Here is a 17,844-nt window from a genome sequence, read left to right as displayed (position 1 = left end):
TGTTCGAATGTTTTGAAATGTGACCAGACAGCTTTATCCATGTCGTTGAGAAGAATTGTGAACGCGGATATTTCAAGAACGCGCACGTCACGTGGCCGTAAATACGTCAGTGAAGCGCGCCGTCGTTCTTTCTTTCTCTCGTCCTGAAGATGGCGGCAGGGGTGAGTAAGATGGAGAGGTGGCCAGCTATAGTGCTTACTTTTAAGTTTCCTGCTGCAATCCGCTAAAAATCAGATGCATCTGCCCTCTTACTGAGTAGCTTTTCACACAGTCATTGCTTTCTGAGTGTTTTCTAGCTTTTATAGGGGATATTTATAAACAATGCCATTCAGTATTCCTCCTAACTCAGGTTAGCTGTTGCTAGCGATGCATTGTAAGTGGAGGACTCCGCTCTCCTAGCTCAGGGTTGTGCCACGTTACCTTACCTATTCATCACTTTGAAAACCTCCTCTTCGCATCTCACGCTTTTTTTTTTTTTTACCTGAGGTTAGCTCTACAGTTGAGTTTATTTAGTCTCAATTCTGCCGTATATTTAAAATTATTCTCCGAAGTTAAGCGACTCGGGGTTAAGGACCAACTTATTTGACAAGAGAGCGTTTTAAGCCACGTGAAAATTGTTTATTTTAGATAACTGGTTAACAGAAATGCAGTCTTCCGTGCAAGTCAGCATGTATTTCAGTTTTGATGCATTTCAGCTTCATCATTCTCCATAACCTAGTCAGGCAGATTTTAATTGGTCGACCCTTTTAATTTGGATGTGATCCTTTTATTTGTGACCATAAAACAAATTAAATGCTGCCTCTTAACGGGTTTGATAGCTTGCTTACCAATTTTATTGAAGTTTACATGCCTTAATTAGAATTGGAAAACAGACAGAAGGCTGTTCAGGACTCAGTATATACATTAGTAAAACACCAGGCTATTTCCTGAAAGTCATTCATAGCCCGATCAAATGGTTAGACATCCAGCTTGAAAAGGTGTGGTGCATATATATGCAGTTTGCTTTTAAAAACAGTTGTCTGTAACAATGGTGTTGTCTTCCGTCCTTTCAGACTCTGTACACGTACCCAGAGAACTGGCGGGCCTTTAAGGCCCAGATTGCAGCCCAGTACAGTGGTACTCGCCTCAAAGTTGCCACGAGTGCCCCTGCCTTCACCTTCGGGCAGACGAACCGTACTCCTGCCTTCCTCAACAACTTCCCTCTGGGCAAGGTAAGTACAGCTGGCTTAATCAATTCAATGAATCAGTTCCCTTAAAAATGCAATTTTGCTTTGCTTTTAGAGCCTCCCTTTTTTTCCTTCCCACACGAATATGGTTGACTCGTTATTTGTCAAATGCAACTTGTGAGCTGGGATTGAACCAGTTTGACAACACACCCTTTTGTTATGTTTCGTAGCCAACAGATCTGCACATGCACTGCTTTGTTCTGACTAAAAACGCATTGAATGTGTTCAAATAAGTAGTTCTGTCATTGTTTGTAGGTACCTGCCTACCAGGGAGATGACGGCTTCTGTCTGTTTGAGAGTAATGCCATTGCTCACTACTGTAAGTCTCACATTTAATAATAATTAAGTGGCTTGAATTCTACACTCTTGTTTTAGAAAATTCCTCAGGGATGCAGTTAATTCGGTCTAGAATTTTTGATGGGATAAAGCACTCAATCAGCAAAACATTTAAATTCACAGGACATTTCTTGACTCAAGGGTTTATCATCATATAGACGGGTCAGACCACACTGCTAGTTATATCTATACAGTCTTACCTGTAGTGTATCATTTCATTGATGTGTATCATTTCATTGATGTGCACAATGTATGATAATTAAGAAAATCTTAAAATGCTGAGGTTGTACTATAAAAGTAAAAAAAAAAAAAAAATCAGAACTACTGTGAAACCATAACAGCAACTTTCCTTTTTAAAATCTTGCGTGCGTAGTGAGCAATGATACCCTGCGCGGTGCCACTCCTCAGGCGGCAGCCCAAGTGCTGCAGTGGGTGAGCTTCGCTGACTCAGAGATCATCCCTCCTGCCAGCGCATGGGTCTTCCCCACTCTGGGAATCATGCAGTTCAACAAGCAGGTATACAGCTCAGTATTTCTTAGTCAAAACAATAGCTTCCTAGATGACTGCACCCTGTTGTTGCACCTTGGTACTGGAAAACAAGATTTACAGTAATTTTTCTTTCTTTTTTGTTTTTCAACTGTCCAGGCCACCGAGCAGGCCAAGGAGGATGTGAAAAAGTTCCTTGCTGTGCTGAACCAACACCTGAACACCCGTACCTTCCTTGTGGGAGAGAGGGTCACCCTTGCAGACATCACCGTGGTCTGCTCCATGCTCTGGCTCTACAAACAGGTTTGTCACAGATGGCCGCACCTTGCGGTACCTTGGAGCCTAACGGCAACACTTTAGCTCTGTCATGAAATTTGGGGAGGAAGCTGCACCAGAAGCCATTAACACCTCACTGTTCCCTGTAGGTCCTGGAGCCTTCTTTCCGTCAGCCCTATCCCAATGTGACCCGCTGGTTTGTCACCTGTGTTAACCAGCCACAGTTCAAGGCTGTCCTCGGAGAGGTCAAGCTGTGTGAAAAGATGGCTCAGTTTGACGGTGAGTCACCAGCAGTTAGATCAGAAGGCATACATGTTAGACAGCAGGTCCCTTATAAACTCGTAGCCTAAGTGTCTGAAATGTTTAAAAGCAAAACTCCACACCATTGTTGTTTAAATGATAGTTGGAAAAGCTGCATTCACTCCTAATATTTGAGTTATTTGCACAATTGGATTCTTCAGAAATAAGAGTAATGCCGTATCACTTTGACAACTGAATTTCGTGGGTAATTATCTCCCAATCATCTCGCTGGTGAGGGGTCTCAGAGTAGAACCCAATTTAAGAATCTATTATTACACCCGACTGCTCTGCCAGGTTTAAGGCGCACAATGGAGTCAGGCCATACTTCAGACTGACCCCTCCTAGCATTTTCTTCGAGGCTATTTTAAGTTACGAAAAAGTTTGCATATCTGATTAAATTCATGCCAATACTAACACAGCTAAAATCAGCCATTGTTTGGCAAATGATTTGAGGGCAGGCTCCTTTCCAATGGGTACAAAACCAAAGACAGAACATTGGAACATGGCTTTCATTGTTTTGTTCCTCCAGCCAAGAAATTTGCTGAGATGCAGCCCAAGAAAGAGACTCCTTCCAAGAAAGAGAAGGGAGGAAAGGAGGCTGGCAAGCCCCAGGAGAAGAAAGAGAAGAAGAAGGAAGAGAAAAAGGAAGAGAAGAAGCCTGATCCTGAAGAGGAAATGGATGACTGTGATGCTGTTTTGGCTGCAGAGCCCAAAGCCAAGGACCCCTTTGCACACCTGCCAAAGAGGTAGAGAGATCTTTTTTCTTTTGTGTATACATTTCATCATTCAGAATTTGTTTCAGTGTAAGCTCACACTTTATAGATTTTTAATTACCATACAATGTGGAGTCAGTCTGCAAGTGTTGGGTGTGACACTTTACCCCACTAGTTTTCTCTAAATGCTTCTCTACCTTTAAGAGTGCTAATCAGTTGGTGAAGGCCTATTTCTCTGTGCATCTGTAGCCGTCTTTGGCATATTGATCATTTAAAACTCGTTATGTGGTTTCACATGTTGAGTTTTGACATTCCTATGCTCTCCACTCTGTGGAAAGATGGTCCCCTATCATTTGGCAAGACTGTGCCCATTTAATGGCACCAAGTCTTAATCTAACAGGGGAAAATAAAATCAAGACCACATTCATCCCAGTCATCTCTGAATTCAGTGAGTAAAAGGCTGGTTCATGCTGTGGCCACAAACAGAATGTAACTTTGAGAAGCATAGTTGCCCTTCAGGGTTGACTGTATATCTGTGGGTCAGCTGGCTTAGGTCTGATTAATTTTTTGGGGGGTGATTGTGCAGACTTGTCTGCAGAGAATTTACATTACAATTTGCAAGCTACGTGTATACCCCAGGCAGTGGACTTGGAGAAGTATAAAAGGAACGACTACTTGGTCACGTCGTCTCCAGCTGTCCATGTCTGCAACAGAATCTAATCAAGGCTTTATGGTATTTAAAGATTCTCTTTGAAGTAAAGATGGCGGAGTCGTGTGGGTATTTATAAGCTTGGGCTATTGTCACTGGCAAATCCTGGCTTTAAACATCCTTTTATAGTCCTGTAGAATTTATGGTTGTAGGCATTCAGTAACTGTTCCTACATTTTTTTTTTCTTCAGTGATCTCAACCTAATTCCTGCACCTTGTTCTCTTCACCTTGCATGTACATGGATCACGTAACTCCTGACATTTCCATTTTTCATTTTAGCGCATTTGTCATGGATGAGTTCAAGAGAAAGTATTCCAACGAGGACACCTTGACCGTAGCCATTCCCCACTTCTGGGAGCACTTTGACCGTGAGGGCTACTCAATCTGGTACAGCCAGTACAAATACCCCGAGGAGCTCACACTTACCTTCAAGAGCTGCAACCTTATCACAGGTGAGACTCGGCAGCAGCCACTTTATAAAACACTTTTAGTCTCAGTAGTATCTAAAGTTACTTTATTATTATGGTTGTTTATTGGTTGGAAAGCAAACGCAGAAAAGGCTTTATTTTCTTCCCTGGTCTTACATCTATTTGTCTTTGCTGCTTCATGTGCTGGCATGCATTTCCTCCATCTGTTTAGGTTTGCTCCTATGGCCCAGGAACAAGTTGGGATCAGAGGCAGTTCTGTGCATATGGGGAATTTTTCTGAAAGTCTGTAGACTTCTAAGATGGCTCTCATGTAGCCTTAAAGAGGGGATTAGAGGAGACAGTGCTGGGACTTGCTACATAGGACAGATCATTTTAAATGCATCTTAACTTGTTTTCTTGTTGACTGCAGTGGGTACTGCTTGTTTTCTCAGTCCTGGTGTAGATTTAGGTTTTAGTCTCATTTAAATCATTATTTTTGACTGATTCTGGGTTGGAATTTAATCTTGCAGTTTTTCAGGAAAGCTGATTACACCAGTTTTCAAAGAATGTGTAAATGGGGACAGACGGGGGCTTGGCACTGCTAAAACCATTTTGTTTAAAAAAAAAAAAAAAAAAAATGTTAAGTACCTTTTGTCAAATGTTAAATTGGTCATCTTCAGGTCTTCAGTGACGTTCTTGTAAGGAGTTTGGACATGTTTGAATCAACTCCAGAAACGGGTCTGTACTACAATTAGGAGAAAAGCAATTATTCCCCTGTCATTGGGCAAGGCGGTGTCCTGTCATGACACACAGTCTTAATCAGACGGGGGAAAAGAAACTGCAGGCCATATTCATCCCAGTCATCTCTGTTTTAAGTGAGTTTAAGGCTGGTTCATGCTGTGGTCACATTAAACAGGATCAGAATTGCCCCACAGGCAATTTGGTTTTTTTGTTCTACATGTAGAAAGACAGACGTGCCTTTTGATATGGATCAAATAAAATATGTCCTTGACATGTTGATAAAAATCAAAATGTCTCAAATCTCTGGTTGTACCTCACAGGTATGTTCCAGCGCCTGGACAAACTCAGAAAGAATGCCTTTGCCAGTGTCATCTTGTTCGGCACCAACAACGACAGCAGCATCTCTGGCATCTGGGTCTTCAGAGGCCAGGAACTGGCCTTCACTGTAAGTATTAGATTTTAAACGTGCTTTGATCAGTGTTCTGAGTTGATAATATCCCCAGTGTCAAGAATGTATTGTTTCTCACATTGATTTGGGCATTTCCTCATGTGTCGAGGTGAAATGCATGGATTGCAGCTCTGTTAACTTTCCAGTCAGTGTTTTAAATTACCCCTGTTTTTGGGCAAGGCAGTGTCCCATTATGACACACAGTCTTAATCTAACGGGGGAAGAGAAACTCAAGACCATATTCATCCCAGTCATCTCTGGTTAAGTGAGTAAAAGGCTGGTTCATGCTGTGGCCACAAACCATATTGCAGTTTAAGACAATTGTCCTTGAATAAAGACAGATTTATTGTGCAGGTATTTCTTGGTTACTGACCTAAGCTGACTTTTGAACTCTGGATTGTCATGTCTACTTTCGGCAGCAAAACATATATACATATACATGTATCTGGGCTGTTGTCACGGAAAACCACTCGGTGTTATACAGTTGTTGTGAAAATGAAAAAACATTTGAGGAATGTTGAGATCTGGCATTCATATAGTGTCCCGTAGCTACATGGTCTGCATTTGAATGCATTCTGTTATGGTTCACCTATCGCCTTGATAGGGTAAGATGGAACGTGTCATCTAACATCGGATAGTGATGTTGATGATACATTTTAGGATTAAAAGCTGAGGATAATTAACTTGCATTCAATTCTTTCTTTTTTCCCCTTTCTTTTCCTCCTTGTAACTTTCCTTCCCAGCTCTCTGAAGATTGGCAGATTGACTACGAATCATATGACTGGCGCAAGCTGGATCCAGACAGTGAAGAGTGCAAAACCATGGTAAAGGAGTACTTTGCCTGGGAGGGAGACTTCAAGCATGTGGGTAAAGCCTTCAACCAGGGCAAGATCTTCAAGTGAGAGGACACTGATAGTCAACAAAAGCACTCTGCGCTTCTGCTCTCCAGCACTTAAAACCAATGGACATTGAGCCACACATGCTTACTTTACCTGCAGGAATAACAGTATTTGAAGACAAGAATGAAGTTTCTCTGTGGCCTCCAAAGTGGTTTTCTGGTTGTTTGACGTGCGAAATAAAGCATTTCCCTCAATGCTATCTCTGGGATTTGATGTCCATTGTGTTTTGTTTTGAGAATAAGCAAACAGAAATATTTTGGTTTTCTTCACTTCAAATCATGCCTACCAAAAACAGAAAATGACCTTGCAGTCTATGGTACAACAGTGCCCACACATGCTAATAGGCAGTGGTTAGGGTTTGAAACATGCCATGAAAAATTCAACCAGTAGAGGTCAGTAAAACACTGCTTTTTGGCATTATCTCCAACTACTTAACCTTGGGCTCACTAGGCATCTTGTGACGCACTTCTGCAGCTGATTTTGTGATTCATCAGGTTTAATGTCTAGCTGTCTTGGGACATGCATAGGCCGTTTTTAAATTTCTTTCTAACTCTTGCAAACCATATGCGGGTTTACTATACAAATGGTAAGCCAACTTAAAACTGTAGAGTCCTCAAGTCCCTGTAGAGGGCAGGCAAAGACTTAACATTGAAGGCTATTGAATACAGCACATCTGGTAGAGAAAATGGCTGGGCTGAACTCTGGTTTGAGAAGATGGGAATGCTGTCTGCCTTAAACTACGGGTTCTTGTTTTGAAGTAGTCTGTGCTTCCCTAAGGAGATGACTGGAACAACTCTTTATAAGGAACTCCTCTTGGATACACGAGGGCAAGGGCCATTCACATAAAATCTGTACTTTGTTACCATGTTTCCGCCACCAAAACACTAAACTTGATAAGCATCAATAAAACGTGTTTAAGTTTTGGAGTCAAGAGTGGTTGAAAAGGCACACGGACTCCAAAGTAAAACAATTCTTTAAGACTTAGAAGTTCAGAGCAGATTTTCACATTAAACCTATAACTTGTTTAAAGCTCCAAATGCACATGTATATACGTAGTCTGTAAGTGGAAAATGATTGATTTTTTTTGTCAATGATAAGTTTGCATGTAGGGCTGATATAAAAATGTAGAGAGAGCCACACCCCAGTCCAATGCTGAAACGCCATGTTTCAGAACCTACTTCTGCAAGTTGGTATTGCTAGAGTAAAAAAAGAGGAAAAGAAAACAGGGATAACCATAATCCACAGTTTCCTGTGTGGTACATCAATTTACTTGTTCTTTTAACGTCTGCCTGAATGCCTAACTCGAAGCTAAACTCCTTCTTTTGTAATGGCAGATGCTTTGAATAAATTTTGTCTGTTGGCGTTGAACTGTGAGCACAAAGCTTTTGGCTTCATCGGACACACCCAACCATATGAAAGTTTGTTGAACACACTTGATCATTTGTTGTTGAAATTTCCCCACACCTGCTTCCCGGCGTATCCTTGTTTCTTTGTTTGTCGCAGCATTGTCTGTTATACGTGGTTGCAGGTGAAACGGGGAACCTGGACGAGCCCATGTAATGAATGCAGATTATTCAGGCACATACTGATTTAACTCCCCTTTAATATCAAATATGTGACACATTTAGTACCCCTGACTGTGGTTTGATCACTGAAGTGTTGCGCATTAAACTTTAGAACTTCTCGGGTGGATGCAGGGGCTTTCTTTCTGACGCACTCATCCACACACTCATGGGAGATGCACAAGAGAGGACTCTCATCTCCGAGTGAGTCAGATGTGTCATTTTTTCCTACTTGCTAAGCGTGATTCAAGATCATTTTGGCGCAACCATCTTCCACCATGGTGTGGAATCAGGGAAGCCATTTTAGTTTGTTCTGTGGTCTCATGGAAATCAGAAAATGGAAATGTTCCCACAACAGCGAAGCACCCAAGTCCTTGAACACATGACTCACTCATCCTGTGGATCACGGTGGAAGAGGGCTGTAACTTGAGCAAATAACTTTGACTTCACTCGCACCACAGCAGCAGTTACAAAAGTGCTGAACGATAACCCTTTGATTGCTGAAGGAGTGGTGTTACCAAAGCTGTTTTGTAATGAAGTCAAATATGAAATCATTTTGAGGCAAGCTTCCTGCCAGATGGAGGCAGCATCAAGTCCACACAATATGCTGGGCCTGTTTTGTATTTAGAAGCATCAGAGTTAAAAAGCTAAACTGAAGCAAGCCACGAGAACAATGAGCTGTCTTATGCCAACAGCAACATTTTCTCTTCCAGTCCTGCCAACCTTCCTCCCCCTGGTCTTTATTTCTCACTTGGCCACACACTCACTACTTTTTCCTTCCTCTACTGATCCTCGTTTTCTGGACATTTTTTTTCTCTTCTGTGGGCTTGCATGAGGAGGGGTGGGGATTCTTAACAGCAGTTGGAGCAGCGAGGAGCCCCGTAAGGGAGGAACACAGAGAGCTGATGTATTGTTTCACCACACAAGGTCCCTGTGTGGCTGTCAGCTCGCAGCAGGAGCTCTGGGCATGGTATGCATGTGCTGAGCATCTGGTGTTGCAAGACACACATCTGGAAAAGGGTGAGGTAGTCAGCGAAGGGCTTGGAACAGCAAGGTGAAGCAATCTGACACAGTTTTCATGAAAGGAAAACTACCACCGACGTTCCTGTTGTGTGGGTTAAGCATGTTTATGAATTATTGCTGTGTAGATTTTGTGTCTTGAAGTTATCTTTAAAGGCCTTACATGTGTCTCTTTTACACAAATCTGGACATATTTACAGCTCTGCTTATTGTCACAGGCCAGCTGGCCAAAACAAGAGCACATCACTCTTGTCACAGTTGGAGGGACATCTCTGGGCGGATAGAAACAACACTCAGCCACCACATAATCCCACCCTTAGACTTTTATGGGGTTTCCCTACACTCTAGTATGTAGCTGGGTTTTAAATTCCTCTAACACACACACACGCACACACTAAATTTGAGCAATACAAATGAGGTCAGGAAGATGGATCCTTAGTCAGCACCCGAGTGTGACTTCAAGTCAAATGTCCTCTAATTTTGAAGCAGGGAAAAGAATGAAAATATGACGTTTAAAGACTGCAACACTTTACAGATAGTTACACATGCATATATACACGCTGTATATTATATTATATTATATCCTGTTAGATAAGAAACGTGACCTTGAGATATTCTGTTTGGTGATAGGGTCTTTTCGTGGCTTTAGTGCATTCAAAGGGTGTGAGCTGCACATTTCTCTGCATCTCTGTAGCTCTAAAACGCAGCCCTAGAATGGAATGAGGGAGGTCAAAGGTGAGCATGTTGAGGGGAAATAGCTGAAAGAGGCAGGGAAAGAAAAGATTAGATCTTTTGCAGTAGTGACCAAGCACTCCGGACAACATAACAAGAAACATCCGCTGCAAGCACCAGCTTTAAGTTGAAGCAGTTATTGTCATCTGTGAAGAGATTATAAATAAATTGTTTGTTGGTGAGTTTGTGTTGCCCTGCAACAGAGGTTGTCAGTGTGAAAGTAGAGAAGAAAGTGCGTGACACAAGTCAAGAGAGAGGTATGGAGAGAAAACAGACAGCCCCTGCACTTTTGGACATGAAACCCCAGAGTTGCTTCTGGCTCATGTTACCAGAATCTGGAGGTGGGGCGTGTTGTCAAACTAAGGCAAACTACAATAATGCACTGCCATGACTACTAAGGCAGAAATATTGCGTGTTGGAAAAACATTAAAAATAAATAAAAATGCGTTCTCTTTAATAAACCTTTATAGTTGGTTCACTACCCAACAAAGGTAGAGGACGGTGTATTCGGAAATATTGCTTTCAGATGTTAGTCATAATTGCTCCACAGTTGTGGTTTGGGTGTGTACTCAACGTTCAGTGTTTAAAATAGCCCTAGGCTATCTTCACATGAAAAAAACAAATGTATGTTGCTAGCAATATATTTTTTGCAGAACTAAAAACAGGTACCACTGTTGTCTCACTTCAGTTCAAAAAGTTCTGCTAAGAAAGAAGACTTGAATGTGCTGTATTAGCAGAGAGGTACCCCCCACTTCACTGGTCGGTTCTTCATGTACTGACTTGCTGTTCGTTTACATGATTCTCATGTGAGTGAGCGCATCAACATTTTTAGCTATGACTGGAATGTGCAGCTTGGGATCATATCTGTCTGCACAACGGATGGAAGTGGAGTGAGAGATCAGTAGCTGAAAACAGTTAATAGTGAATAGCTGTCAGACTCTGTGAAGAGAATGATCACAGTAATCTAATCAGATTCACAAAGGCGTGCGTCAGTAATGTGACCCCATTAATTTGTTGTTAATGTAATCCCTTGCTTAATTTTCTGGGGGCTATGTGTTACAACACTTGACCAGCAGAAATTTACCGGAGGTTTCCAGGAACGTCTTAAGCCTGCCATAGGGTGGTGACGACAAGACCAAACGTGCGGAAGGTGTTCCAAGCATCGGGCTGTTTAGATGACAAAAAGGGTTGTTCAGGCTGTAATGGAAAAACAAGAAGGTGTGTGTGTGTGTGTGTGTGTGTGCGGGGGGGATAATAGTCTTCTTTAAAAACTGTTATAAACTTTGTGTTAAAAAGTGGGGCAGAGTTCCTTACTACATAACAAACTGCTTTGTGGCATGTGATATTTATCCATACACACACACAGGGCATTGCTATGGAAACATCCCTGCAAGTACCTGCCCCCTTGCTTATTATGTTGCTATAGTAGCCATCCCAGAATAGTCTTTTTTTTTCTTTTTTTTGAGTCACTCCCTCGTGTTTGTGACTCATAGCTTGCAGTGGAAACCACAACTCGATCGGTCTCTTATTCCCCTTTTTTCCCTGACATTCTCTTCTCTACCAAAGGAACAGCTTGCCATTCTGAATCATCAGCATACGCTCGTGTGTGCCCTGTAAGTCAGCGTGTGCATGCGAGAGAGCAGGAACTGAGGGGAATTCCAAAAAGATTACCAATAGATGAGTTACTATGGTGATAGCAAAAAACAGGCAGCATGACCTGTGTGTTGCAAGATAGTTTATCTTGGGTACTGCACATTCATGAGCTGCCAGTGATTTCTTTGTAGCCTTAATCTCCTCATAGATACACTCTGCTCTCAATGATTATTTGAGGTCCACTTTGTTTTGAGAAGCTGCAGCTTGCAGTCTACTTACCCACAGCGCTCTAGGACTAGCGTAGCACAGAAGTGCATATGTGGTAATAAATTGCATCTGATGTAACAAATGATGCATGTGGTAATGAAGTTATGGGGAAACTTCTTAATGATGGGGTGATCACTTTTCATTCCATAGGCTTGCTAATTTGCCAACAAGACGAAATTCAATTATCTGTGCTAATTAAATTGGTTAAATTGTTTTTTAAACAGGACTTTACCCAGTACTCAACTTGCAAAGCAATTTGAAAGGTGAGGAATTACATTTTACTTTTATTACGAGGATTTAAACTTCCCCGGCTTGAACAGTCTCAACAGAGTTGAAGACAGTAGAGTGATTTTAATCTTGTTGAATTGCAGATATGTTGGGAAATAATATAAGCATTAGAATAAGCCATGTACACCGTCCTTACAGAAGTAACAGCAGGCATCACCCCAGTATTCAAATATTCCCTTACAAGTACATGGTTTGTATGTAAAATTTCTTACCACGACAATGACAGTGTGGAGGCTAACTGCAGAGCATTATTATGAAGGTACAGCCCCCTTAGCTTCGTGACGGTTTAACATGAGCTCCCACTCACTGCTTACATTTTTGTTTGCTCATAGTACTGCTTTCATAGTATCATTTTCAACGGTAGCAGGCTTCTGTTTCCTCAGCAGTAGCTCTGAGCATTCCACATTACCTGCTCATCAAGTAACAGACAAATGCATACATCTGTAGCCAGTTTGCAGCTCCAGTACCATGGAACATTTAACAGCTAAGCACAAAACTTAAAAGATGAAAATTTGTGCCGTATATCCAAAGTTCAAACACAACCCCAATTCTTAAAATGTTGGGATGCTGTGTGAAATGTAAATAAAAACAGAATACAATGACCGTCAAATCTCATATACAAATATTTTTTTTCACAATAATTCAAAGAAAGCTGAGACCATTACCGTTACAAAAAATATTAGCTCATTTATGACCCCCATTTCAGTTGGGTTGGGGTTAACAAAAGACTGGAAAAGTAAGTGGCACTGCTGGAGGAATTTTTTGCATCTAGGTTAATTAGCAAAAGGTCAGTGGGATGACCTTAGAGAGGCAGAATTTCTCCGGGCTGTTTTTTCTCTGGGCAGAAGGTCAGCAATATGCAAAAAACTGTCCACTAACTCTGGAACAAATTCAGAATAATGTTTATCAAAAATCATAAAGTGTTTGAAAAACTCATTTATGACAGTATAATAACATCAGCATAAAATGTTGTGCACAAGGCAAGGCAGTACTTGATGCCTGTGGTCCTTGTGCCCTTAAGTAGCAGGCATGATTCTGTCATGGAAATCAGTGAATGGGCTCAAGAATACTTCCAAAAATTATTTTCTGTGCAAAGATTTCACTATCCCACCCACAAATGCAAGCTAAAGCTCTGCCATGCAAAGAAGAAGTTATAATTGAATGCAATCCCGAAACATCGCCACCTTCTCTGAGCCAAAGCTCATTCAAAATTGACTGAGGCAAAGTGGAAAACTGTTTTGTGCTCAAATGAATTGAATTTAGAAATGTATTTTGGAAAACATGGACATCACATCCTCCTGACTTAAAGAAGAGAAACAGTCATCTGGCTTGTCAATTACTACTCAATCACTACCATCTCTGCTGGTATGGGGATACATCAGTGCCTATGGAATTGGCAGCTTGCACATCTGGAAAAGGCACCATCAATGCTGAAAGTTACATACAGTTTTTGAAGCAACATATACTCCCATCCCATCTTTTTCAGAAAAGACCCTGCATATTTAACCAAGGCAATGCTAAACTGCATACTGCAGCTATTACAAACAGCATAGCTTTATAGATGAAGAATCAGGCTGCTGAACTGTCCTGCGTGCATTTCCCAGTGACTCTGAAAAATTGGTTTTTGCATTTATTACTTCTAGGCTGGACTATTCAACTTTGTTGTTATCAGGATGTCCTAAAAACTCCCTGAAAAGTCTTCAGTTGATCCAAAATGCTGCAGCAAGCGTACTGACAGGGACTAGAAAGAGAGACCATATTTCTCCGCTCTTCATTGGCTCCCTGTTAAATCCAGAGTTGAAGTTAAAATCCTGCTCCTCACATACAAGGTCATGAATAATCAGGTCCCATCTTATCTTAATGACCTTATAGTGCCATATCACCCCATTAGAGCTCTTCGCTCTCAGATTGCTTTTAAGATTAGGCTTAAAACTTTCCTTTTTGCTAAAGCATATAGTTATGGCTGGATCAGGTGACCCTGAATCCTCCCTTAGTTATGCTGCAATACTTCTAGGCTGCTGGGGGATTCCCATGATGCACTGAGTGCTTCATCTTTAGTCATCTTTTTCACTCACTATGTGTTTATACATTTCTCTGCGTTTAATTATTTGTTATTATTAGTCTCTGTCTCTCTTCCACAGCAAGTCTTTGTCCTGTCTTCCTCCCCTCACCCCCAACTGGTTGTGGCAGATGGCTGCTCCCCCCTGAGCCTTGTTCTGCTGGAGGTTTCTTCCTGTTAAAAGGGAGTTTTTCCTTCCTACTGTCACCAAAGCACTTGCTCATAAGGGGTCATATGATTGTTGGGGTTTTCTCTGTTTTCTTTGTATTTGTAATTTTATTCTTTGTAGGGTCTTTACCTTACAATATAAAGCACCTTGAGGCAACTGTTGTTGTGGTTTGGTGCTATATAAATAAAATTTAATTTAATTGAAAACATTTGCATCATGAAATGAAGGGCTGCTTATCTTCCAGATGATTATGGACTGTTGTCAATAGTTACAGTGCCATGTTATAATTTTTGCCATAATTAAATGTTTCAGATCATCAAACAAATTTTAATATTAGACAAAGATAAACTGAGTAAATACAAAATGCTGTTTTCTGTTTTATTAAGTGGGAAAATGCTATCCAAACCCACCTGAGCCTATGTGGAAAAGTAATTGCTCCTTAAAGCTAATAACTGGTTGTGCCACCCTTGGCGCCAAGAGCTGCAATGTTTGCAATAACTGGTGATGAGTCTTTCACATCACTGTGAAGGAATTTTGGCCCAATCTTCTTTGAAGAATTTTTCTTATTCAGCCAGTTTTGAGGGTGTTCAATCACAAATGCTGCATTTAAGATCAGGCAGATGCATCTATTTTTGCTGAATCTCTGAGCAAATGAGGCCTGCTGTTCTTTAGATTTTGCTCTGGGTTCTTTTGTGACTTTCTGGATGAGTCATTGATGTGCTCTTTGAGTAATTTTGCTTGGACAGCCACTCCTGGGAAGGTTAATCAGTGTTCCCAGTTTTCTGCATTTCTGCATAATGGCTCTCACAGTGATTCCCTCAAGTCCCAAAGCCTAAAAAATGGCTTTGTAAGCCTTTCCAGACTGATAGATGCGAGTCCCTTGGTGATCTGTTCTTCAGTTTCTTTAGATTGTGGTGTGATGGGTGTTTTTCCCCCCCAAAACTTTTAGCCAACTTCACGTTGTCAAACAGGTTCTATTGAAATGATTTCTTGATTCAACAGGTGTGGCAGTAATCAAGCCCGGGTTTGGCAAGTGAAACTGTATTCAGCTTTTAAAAAAATATTGTTAATTCATTCTCAGTTGTGGTTATTTGCAGTACATCTCATTAAAGTATTTGCGTTGGCTGATACTGAAAACACATTCTAATGGGAGGTTCAAAGCTTTGTATTTTCAGTTCAGTTCAATACTTAATTCAGGAGTCCAGTCCATGTTAAGAAGCTAAAATTCCCAGTCTAATCACTCAGCCCGATCATTCACATTCATCTAGAGTTAAATCTGCAGCAATTCTAGCGAATCCTCCGCAGCTAAGCTCGCAGCACTTGCACCAACACATGGTGTTTTCTCATGAATTGCATCCCATTTCTGTAAGCAGAAGGTGATGATTCCTCTCTTTAGCTCATGTGGGAGTAGTCCACATGTTCCGTATGAGTAGCCAACTAAAAAATGGGGAAATTTGGCTCAAGTCACTTTGCTATTCAAAACCTTACAGATAGTACATGTAGTGAAATCTAGCCACAGTTATAAAGGTGCAGACCCTGTCCTACATTGTAGAGGCAAGCAGGATTCTTCAGGTTAGACATTCTCTCGCCTGCAGTGGTTTTTCTTTACTAAAGCATTAACTGTGTCCGCTCAGCATTCGCAACATACCCCCATTTGTTTCAAAATCTTCAGTAGGGTCATGTCTTAAACTAACTGTGCAGATAAATGTCTTTTTATCTCTAAGAGTCATGAGTTATATTTACCAAAGCCAGACCTGGATATGCCAGGTCAGGCTTTGGTCTTTGCAATAATTACTGACGTTTAAGTTTTTCACTGCCAAGTAATATGAAACTGATCAAAGTTTATGTGTGGAATTCAGGTGAGGGGGCGGAGCCTGTTTTCTTTTTTCCTAATAGGGTGATATGTTTAGCTTTGATTTTTATATCTGCATAAGTCATTTGTACGGTAGTTCATTCAGTTCACTATAATGAGCCTTCTATAATAATAATAAAATAAAATAAAATAAAAAACCCTCAGCCTCTTTCTGTTATTCCAGGAAGCTTTGGTTAGGTAAATCTCTCTTGTTGTTCACATGTTGGTGATTATCGGCTTACTGTTTCCTGTCTTGCAACTTTCAGCTTTTTGCAGGCTCTCTGCTCTCTGTCGGCCATCAGCCAGCCCGAGCCTTCATGCAGGCTATTTTCTCTCCTGTCTGCGCAACTCTCAGTCTTATTGTAGGCTCTTTGCTCTCTATTGGCCAACAGCGGCTCTGAGCCTTAATGCAGGCTCTTCTCTTTCCTGCTTTTTGCAACCATTTCTTGTCTCCTATCATCTTTCTGCTGCAGGATGCCCTCCAGTGCCCCTAAGCTGGCAGCCTCTCCTCTCTGCCCTTCAATCTCTCCTGTCTCCTTTGCCAGCTCTCAGCCTTATCACTAACTCTCTGTCTCTCTCCTGTCGTACCTCAGCTCTGAGCCTATCAAAGGATCTCCGTCTCTGTCTTAGCTCTAGTCTGTCCTCATGCCTTATTACAATTTCTCTCCACCCTCCTGACCTCCGATGGCCCTCGAGTCTTGTCGCAGGCTCAATTTCTACTCTGCTGCTTCATAAATTCATATGTGCCATTCCCTATAGATCAGATCTTCCTGCTACGGCAAGATTGCGTTCTTTTCTTTGGGTATCCTGCCCTAATCCCTATCACTTCTGGGATTCTGTTCTGCTGTGATTGGCCATCGGAGTCTAACAGTCAAATACCTCAAATTGTATTTTCTACATCAATAAATCATGTTCAATTCCTTCTAATGATCTCTCAATGAAATGAAGCTTATGTGTTAGTTCAGTAAGGAAGATCTGTAGTCACACATCTGACTGCTTTCCAGGTATTGGCAGTCAAGGTGACGGTGACATCACTGGTCTATCCCAATCATCTTTCTGCCGGCCTTCTTCAGGCCAATCAGCTTTCACTCTGCGTACTTTAAATCTCACTGCGCATCCGTCATTCTTGCTTGCAGACGCCTTTGTGCAACACACCTCTTTCCCCATCACCAGCTCTCCCTCATCACTCAGGCTCCATTCATGCCTCCATCTCCACCACCAGTGTCTAGACTCCGGTGGGTCCTGCTCTAATCAAAATCACAGCAGGGATTCGTTCAGCTGTAAATGGCCATTGGAGTCTAACTGGCAAATACCTCAAATTGAATTCTATACATCAATAAATCATGTTTAATTCCTTCTCATGATCTCTCCTTATTAAACGAAACTTAATAAAATTTGTCATTATACGTAATTATTTTTAGCGCACAGTATAATTGCAGAGGGTGTCAATATTAATATATTTTTTAAAAACTTTTATTCCTTAGCAGTGCAATGGTATACAATTCTTTTAGATTTATTGGATGTTTTCCTTAAAGAGGTCCTTACTTCAATTTGATTTGCTTTCAGAATCAAACCATAGAAAAAGAGAAAACATCCTAAATAAGTAAATAAAAAGAAACTGGCAGCAGCTGTAGGAACACAAGACAGGTCACTGTTTGTTCTGATTATTTTTCGCAGTAATTTTGAACTCATCTTCTACAATAGTGCATTCATTCACCAAAAACACAAGTGGAATTTGTGGTGAATTTCTTTTGACATTCT

The 17,844-nt window shown here is 41.2% G+C and overlaps 1 protein-coding gene across 1 annotated transcript; it reads left to right on the top strand.

Annotated features, from left to right (window-relative positions):
• Positions 1-18: 18 nt before the first annotated feature.
• eef1g (eukaryotic translation elongation factor 1 gamma) lies at positions 19-6,749 on the top strand. The gene is made up of 10 exons (XM_003444588.3): positions 19-161; positions 1,053-1,211; positions 1,482-1,545; positions 1,936-2,078; positions 2,208-2,351; positions 2,474-2,603; positions 3,154-3,370; positions 4,326-4,498; positions 5,515-5,639; positions 6,386-6,749. Exons 1-10 carry the CDS (start codon positions 150-152, stop codon positions 6,542-6,544), a joined length of 1,326 nt encoding a protein of 441 aa, XP_003444636.1. The 5' UTR covers positions 19-149; the 3' UTR covers positions 6,545-6,749.
• Positions 6,750-17,844: the final 11,095 nt, after the last annotated feature.

This window comes from Oreochromis niloticus, linkage group LG2 (assembly GCF_001858045.2).
Source record: "Oreochromis niloticus isolate F11D_XX linkage group LG2, O_niloticus_UMD_NMBU, whole genome shotgun sequence".
NCBI lineage: Eukaryota > Metazoa > Chordata > Actinopteri > Cichliformes > Cichlidae > Oreochromis > Oreochromis niloticus.
The sequence above is the reverse complement of the archived record's forward strand: the minus strand, read 5'-3'. Positions and strand labels throughout refer to the sequence as shown.

What these genes read in the sequence shown, in the direction of transcription:
- eef1g (XM_003444588.3), top strand. An exon ending in ACAACTTCCCTCTGGGCAAG is followed by an intron (nt 1,212 to 1,481) that starts GTAAGTACAGCT and finishes CATTGTTTGTAG; the next exon opens with GTACCTGCCTACCAGGGAGA. An exon ending in TTTGCACACCTGCCAAAGAG is followed by an intron (nt 3,371 to 4,325) that starts GTAGAGAGATCT and finishes TTTTCATTTTAG; the next exon opens with CGCATTTGTCATGGATGAGT.